Source organism: Pristiophorus japonicus, chromosome 13 (genome assembly GCF_044704955.1).
Source record: "Pristiophorus japonicus isolate sPriJap1 chromosome 13, sPriJap1.hap1, whole genome shotgun sequence".
In the NCBI taxonomy this organism is placed as follows: Eukaryota; Metazoa; Chordata; class Chondrichthyes; family Pristiophoridae; genus Pristiophorus; species Pristiophorus japonicus.
The window spans coordinates 7,100,747-7,118,870 of NC_091989.1; the positions used below are offsets into that span (position 1 = coordinate 7,100,747).

At 46.9% G+C, this 18,124-nt stretch overlaps 1 protein-coding gene across 1 annotated transcript in view; it reads right to left on the bottom strand.

Moving 5' to 3' along the window:
• cdc123 (cell division cycle 123 homolog (S. cerevisiae)) overlaps positions 1-18,082 on the bottom strand; it is a 52,327-nt gene extending 34,245 nt beyond the window's left edge. Inside the window, exons 1-4 of the mRNA XM_070897101.1 lie at positions 17,974-18,082; positions 1,906-1,977; positions 225-285; positions 75-107 (exon numbers count right to left, since the gene is read on the bottom strand). Coding sequence (XP_070753202.1) covers positions 75-107; positions 225-285; positions 1,906-1,977; positions 17,974-18,047 — 240 coding nt within the window. The 5' untranslated portion in view covers positions 18,048-18,082. The remainder of the gene's footprint in view (positions 1-74; positions 108-224; positions 286-1,905; positions 1,978-17,973) is intronic.
• Between the last annotated feature and the right edge of the window lie 42 nt (positions 18,083-18,124).

Genomic DNA, 18,124 nt, shown 5'->3' on the forward strand with positions numbered 1-18,124 from the left:
TGTACTATTCTATAAATTCTAAATGATATTAAACCCAAATATCACAGCTACATATATGCAAATACACCTCTTACCGTAAGTGTTGTCACATTCTCATCATCTGACCACTACATGAAAGAAACACAAGTGGTTACCTTGCAAACATTCTCATATAATAAACCATTGCATCAGAGCATTTAATACGGAAACAAATACTGTTCAGTTAAAGAATACACAATACTGACCTGTACATCCCGTTCCTCATCACTGCCGTCATCTGCACGGGAACAACTTGCGACTTCATTCCTGAAACAAGTGAAAACGATCTCTTGTGAAACAAAAATCAGGAATGTTTACTCACGGAGTCCCCACCAGATTTTTCCCCCAAGGGGGCCAGCAAGCACTATACTTTTCAGAATTGTTTGATTTGATGCATTCTGCAAACTAACAGCTTTTAAGCAAATCAATCCAGGAATCCAAACATGTTACTTTCCCATAAACCCTAATTATTTGTAGAGGCGTGAAATGGAATTCAGCAGCACATTCTGAACCACAGTAATTGTATTAGTAGCAAATGGCACCACCAGATATACAAGGACCCATCAGAACGCTTCTTCCTTCATCATCAAAACGAGAAATTAATTATATTTCTTATAGTCTGTAAACACCCAATCTATTGGAAATAAAAGCGAGAGAATTAAACCACAATTAACTTAAAATAAAATTAAGTCTCAAAATTAATTGCTGAGTCAAAATCTTTAACCCTGCAAAGTTGGTAAACATACTGCTCTTTACTGACCACAAGTGATCAGCAGTGTGTTGAAGAAAAAAATTTGCATTTCTATAGTGCCTTTCACCACCTCAGGATGTCCTAAAGCGCTTTACAGCCAATGAAGTACTTTTGGAGTGTAGTCACTGTTGTAATGGGGGAAACACGGCAGCCAATTTGCGCACAGCAAGCTCCCACAAACAACAACGTGATAATGACCAGATAATCTGTTTTAGTGATGTTGATTGAGGGATAAATATTGGCCCCAGGACACCGGGGATAACCCCTCTGCTCTTCTTCGAAATAGTGCCCTGGGATCTTTTACATCCACCCGAGAGAGCAGACGGGGCCTCGGTTTAACATCTCATCCGAAAGACAGCACCTCCGACAGTGCAGCGCTCCTTCAGCACTGCACTGGGAGTGTCAGCCTAGATTTATGTGCTCAAGTCTCTGGAGTGGGACGAACTCACGATAATCTGACTCAGAGGCAAGAGTGCTGCCGTTGAGTCATGGCTCACACGAAGTAGAAGTTGATGTACTCCCTCATCACGTCTGACCAGCATGTTCTGCGCTATTATTTAAACTGAACACATACTGCAATTCCCTGTAAAAAGTGTTTGGAAATTGAAGTTTCTCCTGTGAATGGTTTGAGTGAAAAACTGGCTGCAATCTCTCATTTTGTGCTCATAGTGACTAATTCCTGTTGTCACTGAAAAACGTCATATGCTTGGTTAAGTTTGCAAAAAAAGTTGTGGATATTTTTTTTTTTAAAAAACAATTGGATTCCTCTTTTGAATTACTGATCTTTTTTCAGGTTTTCTGTAGTATCAAGGTTATATACCGATTAATTAACAAGTAAATTCTGTTCCACCAGAAAAATGTAATCTAGCTTTTGAATTTAGATGGTTTTGTAATATTTTAGGTCATCATGAATCCCACATTTTGAAATTTGTCTTTTCTACCGTACTGCAGCACCCCACTACAAAAAACCAACAGGGCTACGGACCGAGAGCTGGAAAGTGGGATTAAGCTGGATAGCTCTTTGTCGGCCGGCGTGGACACGATGGGCCGAATGGCCTCCTTCTGTGCTGTAAATTTCTATGACTCTATAACAAAAGCGAAACATTTGCTACAAACACCCAGAGATTCATTCTTACCGTCCAGAAACCACCAGCGTCCCATCATCCAGCAAATAATCGATTACATTTTGCGGCAGTGGAAGAATAACACTGTAAAAACGAGAAACATATGTCAACAACTTAAAAGGTCACATGTACGTCCAGATCGTTCAGTGAAGAAAGACCACAAGCTTCAGATTCTTAATAAGCTAACACTACTCTGAAGCAGGTTCACTTTATTTTCAAAGAAACAATGGGCTAGAAATTTGGTGATTTTGCGAGCGGGTTTTTGGTGCTATTCCACCTTTTTTCGGTCGGCAGAAAATTCGGTGACTTTTGTGTCGGCGCTTTTCAAATCACGCTGGAGAGAGGAGCGCCGCCGTGCAAGACTCGAAATATCGCTTTAGCCAAAAATTTGGCTCTGTGCGCATCCGTATTTAGCGCGAAAAAGACCGCCTGGGCAAAAGCTGCGTTGCAGCCCTGGGAGCAGCGGTAAGTATGAAAACCTGCAAAAAAAAAGCTAAGTTAAAAGTTTTTATTTTTTAATTCTTTTGCAGCGATTCACTGGATAAGTTTCTTGTAAATGTTTCGTAAATGTTTTTTTTGCCCCCCAATTTATTTTCAGGTGTTTTCCCGCCCTCACTAGGCCCAACACGCAGCGGTATCAGCCTCGGACTAAAGCTGGCGAGGATGGCGGCTCGCGCCGCGAATCCTCGTGCGACGCCGATTTTTACCGCTGCACAAATTAAACCTTGAATTTCCGGCCTCATAGCGAAAGCGTTGCGATAACGGTAATTTTGGCGAAAAAATATCGCCGAGAAACGAATTTCTGCCCATATATTTGGGCCGTGAGAGAAACAAATTGAGTTTAACTGCACAAATCTTGCTTTTCCCTTTGCCTGTATTGCCTTGTCCTGCTAGTTTACTAAAAAGGACACTGTCAGAATATATCGGATATACGACACAGAAACAGGCCGTTCGGCCCAACCAGTCCATGCCGGCGTTTATACTCCACTCGAGCCTCCTCCAGTCTTTCCTCATCTAACTCAGCATAACCCTCTATTCCCTTCGCCCTCATACGCTTGTCCAGCCTCCCCTTAAATGCATCGATACTATTGTGTTCCTAACACAGATGAGGCTGCACACAGGGAGGTTAAAGTAACAGTGACCTCTGTCTTTATTAAGACACTCCAGAGTGAGGAACAGGCCTTAGGGATCCTGGGATCCCTTGGGACTTCAGGGGGTGTGCTCCCTGGTGGCAGAACATGGGAGTGCATGCGTTATAGATACACAACAGATACTATTCGCCTCAACCACTCCCTGTGGTAGCGAGTTCCACATTCTCACCACTCTCTGGGTAAAGAAGTTTCTTCTGAATTTCCGATTGGATTTCTTGGTGACTATCTTGTATATATCCCAGACTCGCACCTTCCAAGTAATAAGTGACGTCCCTATTCTTCCTACCAAAATGTAATACCTCATTTATCTGTGTTGAACTTCATTGGCCAATGATTTGCCCATTCCGCAAGTTTATTAACATCCTCCTGTAATTTTTTGGCAGTCCTCCTCAGTACGGACTATCCCCCCCCCACCCCCCCCAAGTTGTTATCATCCACCAATTTAGAATACTGGCTTGCAATTTGGTTCTACTTCTATTGAAGTGGTTTGAGCGCTCCAATTAATCCACATGCCTAACAGCCTGATTAAATACCAATTGCTGCTCATTTTGCATGACCACTTTAAAAAAGAAAAATCAACCCAGCCTTTACTTATTAATTGGGAAACATTCTCGACTGCGCTGGGGAATTAGGAGGTGCTGAGCTCCCGTTTTCTTTGTATGTGTCCAGTCGCTATTGTACACAGAATTTCTACAAGAGTGACGATCCAGGCAGCACACAATACACTGGGTTAGAAAAGATCTAGCACATTAATAAATTGCCAATACAGCATAATATTTAACAAATACTTGTGTAATATGACACATGGGGAATTTTTATCAGAGGATCCAGCCACAATGCATGAATAAGTTCGTATGCAGGAAAATATTGCCGCCTATACCAGGGAAAGAAATGCTTTCGCAATATGAGCATAGAATTCAGGACCTGGTTGAAAAGAGAGAGCGAGCGAGAGCCAGAGAGAGCGAGCGAGAGCGAGCGAGAGCGAGCGAGCGAGAGCGAGCGAGAGCGAGCGAGAGCGAGCGAGAGCGAGCGAGAGAGAGCGAGCGAGAGCGAGAGAGAGCGAGAGAGAGCGAGAGAGAGCGAGAGCCAGAGAGCGAGCCAGAGAGAGAGAGCCAGAGAGCGAGCGAGAGAGAGAGAGCCAGAGAGCGAGCGAGAGAGAGAGAGCCAGAGAGCGAGCGAGAGAGAGAGAGCCAGAGAGCGAGCGAGAGAGAGAGCCAGAGAGCGAGCGAGAGAGAGAGAGCCAGAGAGCGAGCGAGAGAGAGAGAGCCAGAGAGCGAGCGAGAGAGAGAGAGCCAGAGAGCGAGCGAGAGAGAGAGAGCCAGAGAGCGAGCGAGAGAGAGAGAGAGCCAGAGAGCGAGCGAGAGAGAGAGAGAGCCAGAGAGCGAGCGAGAGAGAGAGAGCCAGAGAGCGAGCGAGAGAGAGAGAGCCAGAGAGCGAGAGAGAGAGCGAGCCAGAGAGGGGGCGAGAGAGAGAGAGCCAGAGAGCGAGCGAGAGAGAGAGAGCCAGAGAGCGAGCGAGAGAGAGAGAGCCAGAGAGCGAGCGAGAGAGAGAGAGCCAGAGAGCGAGCGAGAGAGAGAGAGCCAGAGAGCGAGCGAGAGAGAGAGAGAGAGCCAGAGAGCGAGCGAGAGAGAGAGAGCCAGAGAGCGAGCGAGAGAGAGAGAGCCAGAGAGCGAGCGAGAGAGAGAGAGCCAGAGAGCGAGAGAGAGAGCGAGCCAGAGAGGGGGCGAGCCAGAGAGCGAGCCAGAGAGGGGGCGAGCCAGAGAGCGAGCCAGAGAGCGAGCCAGAGAGCGAGCCAGAGAGCGAGCCAGAGAGAGCGAGCCAGAGAGAGCGCCAGAGAGAGCGCCAGAGAGAGCGCCAGAGAGAGCGCCAGAGAGAGCGCCAGAGAGAGGGCGCGAAGAGAGCCAGAGAGAGCGAGAGAGAGATACACACACTCGCACACTCACACACAGAGAAAGGGCCAATTTTGGCCATGACTTGCATCAATTTTTTTGGAGTAAGTTGTTTTTTCTGGCATAAGTTAAAAAATTTGCTCCAGAGTAAGTCAGTTAGGTACGATTTTTTTTTAGTTCTGTTTTTTTTTCCAAAAGGGGACGGGGCGTTCCCAGACACTTACGCCAGTTTTGGCCATTTCTGCCACTTTGGCCAGTTAAAGTTTACTCCAAATCAACTTAGGTCAGCGTATGTGGCCAGCTCTGAAAAACATTGCGGGCAGTTAAGAAGTCAGCGCAGGTTAGAACATTTAAAGCACCAAGACTTACAAAGCACTAAGCAAACCACAAAAAGTAATAAGCAATCAATCAATAACAAATAAAAAATAGAAGTCCAACCTTTATGCCAGAATCAAGTTTTTTTTAAGTTACCCTCCCCCCCAAACACTCTTTCTTTCTCCCCCCACCCCAATCAAAACTCTCAAGCACAACCATCAATAAATAAAAAATAAAACTCAAGTCCTACCTCGGCCCGGGAACTCAGCGGGCCGGCCAGTGCGGGAGGCCACTTGGCCGGGGATAGGGCCTGCGAGCATCGAGTCCTGCTCACATCCCGCAGGACACGCTGGGAGGGCAGGAGCATGCGCGCAGACTTCACAGCGCATGCGTGCAGCTGTCGGCAGTGCTTTCGGCGCTGGCCTGTTGCTCTGCCCCCCCACTTCACAATGCACGCCACGCTGGGACTCCGGGGACTCAGAAGAGCGGCCAGAACGGGGTGACTTTTTTCCGACGCCATTTCCAGTGCGCAAAGTCGCCGCACTTACCTTGGTTGTGCAAAATTGAGCCCAGAGAGAGCGAGACAGAGGGAGAAAAAGAAATGACAGATCACCTGAGCAACAACTGATGTTCAAGATTGAAGCAAGGTCTTGGGATGTTTATGGTGGTGCCATAATAGAATGCTTAGATTCCAACCGTTACGGTCACAAGGTCACTGCAACTTATGTGAAAGCATATTGGAGAGAAATGGTGTAAGCATATTGGAGAGAAATGTAAACTTGTGTGCGTAAGAATCGGCTGAAGGACACTGCCTTGATCAGAGACTACCATATAAGGCAATGCTAGTTCCAGTTTCAAAAGGAGAAAAGTGTATTAAAAAAGCAGCTTTTGTTTTAAGCTTTGGAAGATAGAAACGTACAAGGATGCATGTCTGCCAACATTCATATCTGCTGACAAAACTCTGCTTGTAAATTGTGTTATACTCAACAAATTATACTCCGCTTTTAGATTGTATTTATATTAAAGTAGAAAAAAAAGCGATTATAACCACAAGAGTGAATTCGTTACTACTCAAGTGAACAACAGAAGAGTGTTTAAAACTACAATCACTGCTGGGCACATTATTACTTTCCCTTCTTGCCTTTTAAGTCGGCAGTGAACACTTCCAGCCCAAGTATAATATAGATCAGACCAACTTGCTACTACCCTGACCCAACATATTCAACTTCAGCTCCAGAACAGTCCCAACTGGACCACTATGATGTTAAACCGAGGCCCCGTCTGCCCTCACAGGTGGATGTAAAAGATCCCATGGCACCATTGTGAAGAACGGCAGGGGAGTTATGCTCGGTGTCCTGGCCAATATTTATCCCTCAATCAACAGAACAAAAACAGATTATCTGGTCATTATCGCATTGCTGTTTGTGGGAGCTTGCCGTGTGCAAATTGGCTGCCGCGTTTCCTACATTACTACAGTGACCAGCTCTGCTGCATGGACCTACTGCGCACACATATTGCAGTGTGGGCTGGCCCGTGCTGCCCCTGGGCCCTCGCCTCTTCTGGGCCACAGATTCTTGCCTCTCCTGGGCCCCGGTCACTTCCCTCCACAAATTCTTGCTGCTCCTTCGCCCCTCCTGCTGTGCCTGCCCGCACTGCAATCAGCGACCTGGCTTCGTGGCCATCGCCCTCCTGCAGCAGCGGAGCTGGTCTCCAGTTAGTCTTGGGTAATCCTTGCCACTGGACCAAGACCTAGCTCTGTCAAGCCCGTGTGGTGGCTGGTGTGCAACGGCCACTCCACGTTAAAAAAATCCACGCTAAAAAAAATCCACGCACAGGCATCTTCCACTCTTCACGATATAGTTCGAGATCTGGAATATTAGGTCCTTCATTGAAACACCTGTGAACTCATCCCTTTTTGGTGTGGAAGCAAGTCATCCTCACTTCGAGGGACTGCCTATGATGATGATGATGATGACAACAGTGACTACACTCCAAAAGGTACTTCATTGGCTGTAAAGTGTTTTGTGATGTCCGGTGGTTGTGAAAGGTGTTGCATAAATGCAAATCTTTCTTTCTAGTTCCCACAAGAGCTCTGAGAGTGCCAATGTGTGCCCCCTGATGCTATGAATCCATACTGTGTAGAAATGGGTTAAGGTTGCTCAAGTGACTTTCAGCCCATTAGTCTGAGCTTGATTTAAACCCAGGTCCCATAGGTAAAAAAAACTATTCCATTGCCAAATCCAGGGCACCATTCAAATCGTCATAAAATAAAAACCGAAAATGCTAGAGACACTCAGTGGGTCAGGCAGCAGCTGTGGAGAGAGAAACAGAGCTAACGTTTCAGGTCGATGACCCTTCGTCAGAACTGGAATAAGTTAGAGATGTAACAGGTTTTTAAGCAAGTAGAGAGGCAGGGTGGGGGAGGAAAGAACAAAAGGGAAGGACTGTGATAGGGTGGAAGGCAGGAGTGATTAAATGACAAAAGGGATGATGGTGCGAGGCAAAAGGAGATGGTAATGGGACAAGTGAAGCAGCAAAAGATGGGTGTAGATCGGGTGTGAATGGGAATGGTAGAATCATCAGCAGCTGCCATGTGAACAAATAGGGGCAGAGGTTATGGTCTGAAATTGTTGAACTCGATGTCGAGTCCAAAAGGCTCTAAAGTGTCTCATTCATCATCATAAGCAGTTCCCTGAAATCAAGGAAGACTTGCTTCCACTCTAAAATTGAGTTCTCAGGTGACTGTACAGTCCAATATGGCAATTACAGTCTCTGTCACAGTGGGACAGACAGTGGTTGAAGGAACGGGTTGTAAGATTGCAAAATTCATGGGACCCACCCCACCCAGTGTTTGGACTCATTGGAAAGGAAATTTGATTTGGGACTATCAGTCAGAAAGTTTGAGATCCTAAAATGCACGTGGAAGAAACTACGAGTTTTAACCAAGTTTGGGATTTTAAAAGGCATATTGGGTCCGTGTGGAAAAGGACTGCAAAACTGAGGAACAAATAGCCTCTACAGAAGCCAGTCTTTGGGTATTGAAACCGTCTGGGGTATTGAAGCTAAACAAATTGTCTGGAGAATTGTGTAAACTCAAAAACCCTTCTCCCCAGGAGACATTAACATCGCAACAATCAACCCAGAGATAGCCAGCCATAGCTCCAAGCAGGAAACCCATGCAGCGCATACATAATGTTAATGGCCCATCCAGCCCTCATGGAAAACCCAGGCCTAGGCAGACACCGCAAATACCAAAACTAATTTCCTGATCGAGAAACAAATTCGACAGATCGACACATCCGAAACAAGTTACCATTAACGAGTCTGCCAAAATTAAGACAAAGAATCAGGGCTGATTCGGCGCACAGATTAGAACGACTCCCAAAGTATAACTGGGGCCTTGGTTTTACGGGTTGAGAAAAACGAGCACCACAGCAGCCTTAAATCAACCTCTTCAGCCTCGACGACACTCCTGGGCCACACTGCTCTGCTACCGAGGAAGGAAGATCATCAAGGCAGAGAAAAGCAGTCCCAGTGACTTTGGACATCGCCATCGCGGCATCTACTGACCACAGCCAACGTGGTAATATCGAAACCACCGCGATCAGCAAATTCTAAGAACAGAGTTCCTCAAGAAGAAACCGAAGATTCGCAAGTTTCCACTCCACAATCTGTGCCTAGCTACCAACAGGTGAAACATTACCTAAAAGAACTTAAAACCTACTGACGGAAGAAAGTGGGTACTCACCCCATAGATCCAATACGCGCCCTACCGCATCAGCGGACACCACCCAACTAAAGACTATGCAGTAAGAAGTCTTCCACGACGTTCGGGGTACGGCGAGCAGAACCTAGAGTCCAGCAAACCCCAAAACCGCGAACCACCGCCAACTGATAATAAAAGGATTGGTGAGCATAATCCTGGTTTGCTCTGGAGTTCAACCTAGTCAGAGCATTGGGAGGTGGGAGGTGTATTATTTTCTGTAACCCCTTTTGAACGTGTGATGAAGTGTCTCTTATTCTAGTGATTGTATGTTTTGACATTGTACTTTCTTTACCTTAATAAAATCAAAGTTCTTTGCACCAAAACCAGTTGTCTCTTGCACTCTGTCACATCCCCAAATAAATCCAAAGTCTAGAACCCAGGGAGTGGGAGCGATTCGAACCGCTCAGAAGGTCAGCAGTAAACCTGACCCCCGAGACCACCCCCTACAGGGTGGGTGGGACAGGTTTGCCGCACGCTCCTTCCGCTGCCTGCGCTTGATTTCTGCATGCTCTCGGCGACGAGACTCGAGATACTCCATGCCCTCCCGGATGCACTTCCTCCACTTAGGGTGGTCTTTGGCCGGGGACTCCCAGGTGTCGGTGGGGATGTTACACTTTACCAAGGAGGCTTTGAGGGTGTCCTTGAAATGCTTCCTCTGCCCACCTGGGGCTCGCCTGCCGTGTAGGAGTTCCGAGTAGAGCGCCTGCTTTGGGAGTCTTGTGTCAGGCATGCGGAAAACGGAGCTGGTTGAGTGTGGTCAGTGCTTTGATGCTGGGGATGTTGGCCTGACCGAGAACACTGACATTGGTGCATCTATCCTCCCAGGGGATTTGCAGGATCTTGCGGAGACACTGTTGGTGGTATTTCTCCAGCGATTTAAAAGATGAGATACTGTTCCTCGAGTTTACCAGAAATGCGAAGGTACACCTATCAGGAAAGGATGAACAGGTAGGGTCTGTTTTCTATTGAAAAGAGAAGGCTGAGGGTGACCTAATAGAGGTCTTTAAAATTATGAAAGATTTTAATAGAGTGGGTAGAGAGAGAATGTTTCTACTTGTGGAGAAGAGCATAACTAGAGGCTGTCAATATAAGATTGTCACCAAGAAATCAAATGGGGAATTCAGAAGAAACTTCTTTACCCAAAGAGTGGTGAGAATGTGGAACTCGCTACCACAGGGAGTGGTTGAGGTGAATAGTATCGATGCATTTAAAGGGTGGTTAGATTAACATATGAGGGAGAAGGGAATAGAGGGTTATGCTGATAGATTTAGATGAGGAAAGACGGGAGGAGGCTCGAGTGAAGCATAAACGCCGGCATGGACTGGTGGGACTGAATGGCCTGTTTCTGGGCCATACATTGTACATTAATGATTTAGACGAGGGGATTAAATGCAGTATCTCCAAATTTGCGGATGATACTAAGTTGGGTGGCAGTGTGAGCTGCGAGGAGGATGCTATTAGGCTGCAGAGTGACTTGGATAGGTTAGGTGAGTGGGCAAATGCATGGCAGATGAAGTATAATGTGGATAAATGTGAGGTTATCCACTTTGGTGGTAAAAACAGAGAGACAGACTATTATCTGAATGGTGACAGATTAGGAAAAGGGAAGGTGCAACGAGACCTGGGTGTCATGGTACATCAGTCATTGAAGGTTGGCATGCAGGTACAGCAGGCGGTTAAGAAAGCAAATGGCATGTTGGCCTTCATAGCGAGGGGATTTGAATACAGGGGCAGGGAGGTGTTGCTACAGTTGTACAGGGCCTTGGTGAGGCCACACCTGGAGTATTGTGTACAGTTTTGGTCTCCTAACTTGAGGAAGGACATTCTTGCTATTGAGGGAGTGCAGCGAAGGTTCACCAGACTGATTCCCGGGATGGCGGGACTGACCTATCAAGAAAGATTGGATCAACTGGGCTTGTATTCACTGGAGTTCAGAAGAATGAGAGGGGACCTCATAGAAACGTTTAAAATTCTGACGGGTTTAGACAGGTTAGATGCAGAAAGAATGTTCCCAATGTTGGGGAAGTCCAGAACCAGGGGTCACAGTCTGAGGATAAGGGGTAAGCCATTTAGGACCGAGATGAGGAGAAACTTCTTCACCCAGAGAGTGGTGAACCTGTGGAATTCTCTACCAGAGAAAGTAGTTGAGGCCAATTCACTAAATATATTCAAAAGGGAGTTAGATGAAGTCCTTACTACTCGGGGGATCAAGGGTTATGGCGAGAAAGCAGGAAGGGGGTACTGAAGTTTCATGTTCAGCCATGAACTCATTGAATGGCGGTGCAGGCTAGAAGGGCTGAATGGCCTGCTCCTGCACCTATTTTCTATGTTTCTATGTTTCTATATATCCGATGTAAACATATTGGAACAGTGTAAGAGGACGAGGATCGAGAGGTCAGAGTGGGAGTGGAGCGGAGAATTAAAGTGACAGGCGACGATTCAAATAGCCATGCTCAATTATTAAATCTGTGTGGATGCCCAGCGTGTTGGCACACTGTGCAATACAGTGGCAGCAATTGGATTGGGAATGTGCTGCCGGATGCAGATTAGATAGCAGCCTTCAAAAGGGAATTGGATAAATACTTGGAGAAAAAATTGCCGGAATATGGAGAAAGAGCGGGGGAGGGGGACTGACTGGATTGCTCTTTGAAAGAGCTGCCGCAGACTTGATGGGCCGAATGGCCTCCTTCTGTGCTGTACTGTTCTATGATTCTCGGAAGGTGTTCTACTTTTGATTATATACACAGTAGTTGATACCATGAGCAGAGTTCATCTGCACAAGTATCGGTGGGGGTGGGGGGGGAAACAGGCAAGTCCTCCTTGTCCTCTCTTGCACAGATCCAAGATGCAGGATCAAGAGAAGCAAGCTATTTATTGGAACAAGGGATGGTGGACTACACAATGAAAAACAAATGTAAAAAAAAGTAGTAATGTTTTATAAATAAGCCAGTTACAGATATTGTAAATCGGAATAGGTTGATCAGTCATGTAGCTTGCTCCATCAAGAATCAGAAGCAAGACATCTTACTGGAAGAATGGAATGAGTTCCAATGACAACCATTCGAACAGAATACAATTAATTAAATTATGTTAGTTTGCATTCTACCGGTTGAGCTCTCGCTCACTGAGATTTATATTTAAAAAATTATAATTGAATAGCCCTAATCTTGTTTTTTTTTTAAAAACAAAGCCCTCTCTGGTACTCAGCAGATACCCACTTTACTCTGATCGAACATCACTTATGAAATACATCTCTTCCTTATTTGCAACACAGTGCTGCACAGGAAAAAATGCGTGCATTGTAACCATAGACAGAAACTTCAAACGGTGGAATTGAGATGGATAGCTTCACAAAGGTAAATAGCGCACTGTGAAAGATCTGTAGGAATGTGCATGAAGTTACAAGCTGGCAGGGGGGGGGGGGGGGGGGGGGATCTGAATGACTGCAAACTGCAATTATTATTGCAAATTTATGACATCCACCAACAACACCTTGCATTTATGAAGCAGCTTTAACATAGTAAAGCGTCCCAAGGTACAGGAGCGTTAACAACCAAAATTTGACACCGAGCCACATAAGGAGATATTCGGGCAGATTACCAAAAGCTTGGTCAAAGAGGTAGATTTTAAGGAGTGTCTTAAAGGAGGAGAGAGAGATAGAGGAATGGAGAGGTTTAGGGGGGGGGGGGGGGGGGAGTTCCAGAGCTTGGGGCCCAGGCAACAGAAGGCAGAATTTGAGGAGCGCAGACATCTTGGGGTGGGGGGGTGGTTGTGGGGCTGGAGGAGATTACAGAGATAGGGAGGGGCAAGGAGGCCATGGGTGGAATTTGAAAACAAGGATGAGACTTTTAAAATCGACCTTATGCAAACGTGTTATGCTTTGTAACACACTTCCAGTCTTCAGAGAATAAGAATGCATCACGAACAGGTTACTCAGCCCAGCAGAGCCACTTCTTCAAACAGCATGCTGATGGACTTGCCCTAATTTATTTAATTTCTTGAGCCGCATCAATAAACCCAGGTGAAACGCTCAATATAACAAGTTTAACCTCTTCTCTCCTAAAATCAGAACACCCAAAAGGATCGCCCATGTTTTCTCTTCAGACCTGCTGGATATTTCCAGTATTTTCTGGTTCAATTTCAGATTTCCGACGGTGGTTTTGTGTCTTTTTGTCTCTCAATTTTTAGTAAATAAGCTCACACAGTATGATTATCCTATGTGTGATGCCAATAGGTTATGTAGCTTTTGTATTATTTATTGCACTTGCATTATAAAGTGGTGAATGCAGATCTCTCCGACAGCCTGCTGTGTTGACACTCCCAGTGCAGTGCTGAGGGAGTGCTGCACTGTCGGAGGTGCCGTCTTTTGGATGGGACGTTTAACCGTGGCCCTGTCTGCTCTCTCAGGTGGAGTTAAAAGATCCCATGACACTATTTCGAAGAAGAGCAAGGGAGTTATCCCCGGCGTCCTGGCCAATATTTATCCCTCAATCACAGAAACATAGAAAATAGGTGCAGGAGCAGGCCATTCGGCCCTTCGAGCCTGCACCACCATTCAATAAGATCATGGCTGATCATTCACCTCAGTACCCCTTTCCCACTTTCTCTCCATACCCCTCGATTCCTTTGGCCGTAAGGGCCATATCTAACTCCCTCTTGAATATATCCAATGAACTGGCATCAACGACTCTCTGCGGCAGGGAATTGCACAGGTTAACAACTCTCTGCGTGAAGAAGTTTCTCCTCATCTCAGTCCTAAATGGCCTACCCCTTATCCTTAGACTGTGTCCCCTGGTTCTGGACTTCCCCAACATCGGGAACATTCTTCCTGCATCTAACCTGTCCCGTCCCGTCAGAATCTTATACGTTTCTATGAGATCCCCTCTCATCCTTCTAAACTCCAGTGAATAAAGGCCCAGTTGATCCAGTCTCTCCTCATATGTCAGCCCAGCCAGCCCTGGAATCAGTCTGGTGAACCTTCGCTGCACTCCCTCAATAGCAAGAACGTCCTTCCTCAGATTAGGAGACCAAAACTGAACACAATATTCCAGGTGAGGCCTCACCAAGGCCCTGTACAATTGCAGTAAGACCTCCCTGCTCCTATACTCAAAACCCCTAGCTATGAAGGCCAACATGCCATCTGCCTTCTTCACCGCCTGCTGTACCTGCATGCCAACTTTCAATGACTGATGAACCATGACACCCAGGTCTCATTGCACCTCCCCTTTTCCTAATCTGCCACCATTCAGATAATATTCTGCCTTCGTGTTTTTGCCACCAAAGTGGATAACCTCACATTTATCCACATTATGCTGCATCTGCCATGCATTTGCCTACTCACCTAACCTGTCCAAGTCACCCTGCAGCCTCCTCACAGCTCACACCGTCACCCAGTTTAGTGTCATCTGCAAACTTGGAGATATTACATTTAATTCCTTCATCCAAATCATTAATGTATATTGTAAAGAGCTGGGGTCCCAGCACTGAGCCCTGCGGCACTCCACTAGTCACTGCCTCCCATTCCGAAAAGGATCCGTTTATTCCGATTCTCTGCTTCCTGTCTGCCAACCAGTTCTCTATCCTTGCCAGTACATTACCCCCAATAACATGTGCTTTGATTTTGCACACCAATCTCTTGTGGGACCTTGTCAAAGGCCTTTTGAAAGTCCAAATACACTACATCCACTGGTTCTCCCTTGTCCATTCTACTCGTTACATCCTCAAAAAATTCCAGAAGATTCATCAAGCATGATTTCCCTTTCATAAGTCCATGCTGACTTGGACTGATCCTGTCACTGCTTTCCAAATGCGCTGCTATTTCAACCTTAATAATTGATTACAACATCTTCCCCACTACTGATGTCAGGCTAACCGGTCTATAATTACCCGTTTTCTCTCTCCCTCCTTTTTTAAAAAGTGGTGTTACATTTGTTACCCTCCAGTCCATAGGAACTGATCCAGAGTCGATAGACTGTTGGAAAATGATCACCAATGCATCCACTATTTCTAGGGCCACCTCCTTAAGTACTCTGGGATGCAGACAATCAGGCCCCGGGATTTATCGGCCTTCAATCCCATCAATTTCCCCAACACAATTTCCTGACGAATAAGGATATCCTTCAGTTCCTCCTTCTCACTAGACCCTCGGTCCCCTAGTACATCCGGAAGGTCATTTGTGTCTTCCTTCGTGAAGACAGAACCAAAGTATTTGTTCAATTGGTCTGCCATTTCTTTGTTCCCCATTATTAATTCACCCAAGTCCGACTGCAAGGGACCTACGTTTGTCTTCACTAATCTCTTTCTCTTCACATATCTATAGAAGCTTTTGCAGTCAGTTTTTATTCTCCCGGCAAGCTTCCTCTCGTACTCTATTTTCCCCCTCCCAATTAAACCCTTTATCCTCCTCTGCTGAATTCTAAATTTCTCCCAGTCCTCAGGTTTACTGCTTTTTCTGGCCAATTTATATGCCTCTTCCTTGAATCTAACACTATCCTTAATTTCCCTTGTTAGCCACGGTTGAGCCATCTTCACTGTTTTATTTTTACTCCAGACAGGAATGTACAACTGAAGTTCATCCATGTGATCTATAAATGTTTGCCTTTGCCTATCTACCTTCAACCCTTTAAGTATCATTTGCCAGTCTATTCTAGCCAATTCACACCTCATGCCGTTGGAAGTTAACTTTGCTTAAGTTTAGGACCCTAGTTTCTGAATTAACTGTGTCACTCTCCATCTTAATGAAGAATTCTATCATATTATGGTCACTCTTCCCCAAGGGGCCTCGCACAACAAGATTGCTAATTAGTCCCTTCTCATTTCACATCACACAGTCTAGGATGGCCAGCTCTCTAGTTGGTTCCGCGACATAAGCCTATCCATCTCTGTCTTGAATATACTCATTGATTGAGCCTCCACAGCCCTCTGGGGTAGAGAATTCCAACGATTCACAACCCTTGAAGAAAATAAATTTCTCCTCATATCGGTCTTAAGTGGCCGACCTCTTATCTGGAGACTGTGCCCCCTAGTTCTAGCCGGGGGGGAAACAGCCTTTCAGCAGCTACCCTGTCAATCCCTCTCAGAATCTTCCATGTTTCAATGAGATCACCTCTCATTCTTCTGAACTCGAGAGTATAGGCCCAATCTAATCAATCTCTCCTCATAGGACAATCCTCTCATCACAGGAACCAATCTAGTGAACCGCCTCAAAGGCAAGTATCATCATCCTTCGGTACAGAGACCAAAGTGTGCACAGTACTCCAGGTGTGGTCTCACCAAAGCCCTGTAAAATCACAGCAAGACTTCCTTATTCTTGTACTCTCAACCCCCTTTTAGTAAAGTGAGGGAATCCAGGCCCTCATAAGCATTGGGTTGTCAGAAGGAACAAGTCAGTGGTGAAAAATCACCATTCAGCCCACGCCTTGATAACAACTTGCGTTGGTACTGCATCTTTAATGTAGAAATACATCCCAAGGTGCTTCATAGAAACATAATCAGATAAAAATCAACATCAAGCTGAAGGAGGAGATATTAGAAGGGGTGACTAAAAGCTTGGTCAAAGAGGTGTGTTTGAAGGAGGAACTTAAAGGAGCAGAGGGAGGTTTGGATCTGGAATTCCAGAGCTTCGGGCCCAGGCAGCTGAAGGCCCAGCAGCCAATGGTGGGGCAACAGTATTTTGGGACATTCAAGTTAATCCAATGGGGAATTCAGAAGAAACTTGTTTACCCAGAGAGGGGTGAGAATGTGGAACTCGCTACCACAGAGAGTGATTGAGGCGAATAGTATCGATACATTTAAGGACGGTTAGATACGCATGTGAGGGAGAAGGGAATAGAGGGTTATGCTGATAGATTTAGATGAGGAAAAATGGAAGGAGGTTCGATGGGAGCATAAATGCCGATATGGACTGGTTGGATCAAATAGTCTGCTTGTGTGCTGTATATCCTGTACTCTTAGCACCATAACTGTCCCATCATAGCATCGGAACATAGTGGGAATAACCACAGTTTACCACATTTTTATAGCACCTTTTATGATGACCCGATGTTCCAAAGCGCTTTACAGGCAATGAAGTAGTTTTGGGGTGTAGTCACTGTTATAATATGGAAAACGCAGCAGCCAATTTGCACACAGCAAGCTCCCACACACAGCAATGTGATGATGACCAGATAATCTGTTTCAGTGATGTTGATTGAGGGATAAATATTGGCCCCAGGACACCGGGGAGAACTCCCCTGCTCTTCTTCGCAATAGTGCCGTGGGATCTTTTACATCCACCTGAGAGAGCAGACGGGGCCTCGGTTTAACGTCTCATCCGAAAGACGGCACCACCGACAGTGCAGCGCTCCCTCAGCACTGCCCCTCCGACAGTGCGGCACTCCCTCAGCACTGCCCCTCCGACAGTGCGGCGCTCCCTCAGTACTGCCCCTCCGACAGTGCGGCACTCCCTCAGCACTGCCCCTCCGACAGTGCGGCGCTCCCTCAGCACTGCCCCTCCGACAGTGCGGCGCTCCCTCAGTACTGCCCCTCCGACAGTGTGGCCCTCCGACAGTGCAGCATTCCCTCAGTTCTGCACTCCCTCAGTACCGCCCCTCCAACAGTGCGGCGCTCTCTCAGTACTGCCCCTCCGACACTCCCTCAGCACTGCCCCTCCGACACTCCCTCAGCACTGCCCCTCCGACAGTGCTGCACTCCCTCAGCACTGCCCCTCTGACAGTGCGGCGCTTCCCTCAGTACTGCCCCTCCGACAGTGCTGCACTCCCTCAGCACTGCCCCTCTGACAGTGCGGCGCTTCCCTCAGCACTGCCCCTCCGACAGTGCGGCGCTCCCTCAGTACCGCCCCTCCGACAGTGCGGCGCTTCCCTCAGCACTGCCGGCCTGTATTTTGTGCTCAGGAGCGGGGTCCGGGGCCCTGAGCCCACGGCGCGGCGCGCCGCCCCACAGTGACCCTGGACGGACCCACCTGCGGATGGTGTGCCGCTTGAAGAGCGGGTACCAGGCGGACAGCTGGCAGCGCAGCACCTGCTCCTTCTTCATCCTGCGCCCCGCGGCCGCCACTTCCGCCGGAAGCGTCCGGCTCCCCAAAGCAGTCCCCCGGCCTGCCGGGGGTGCGG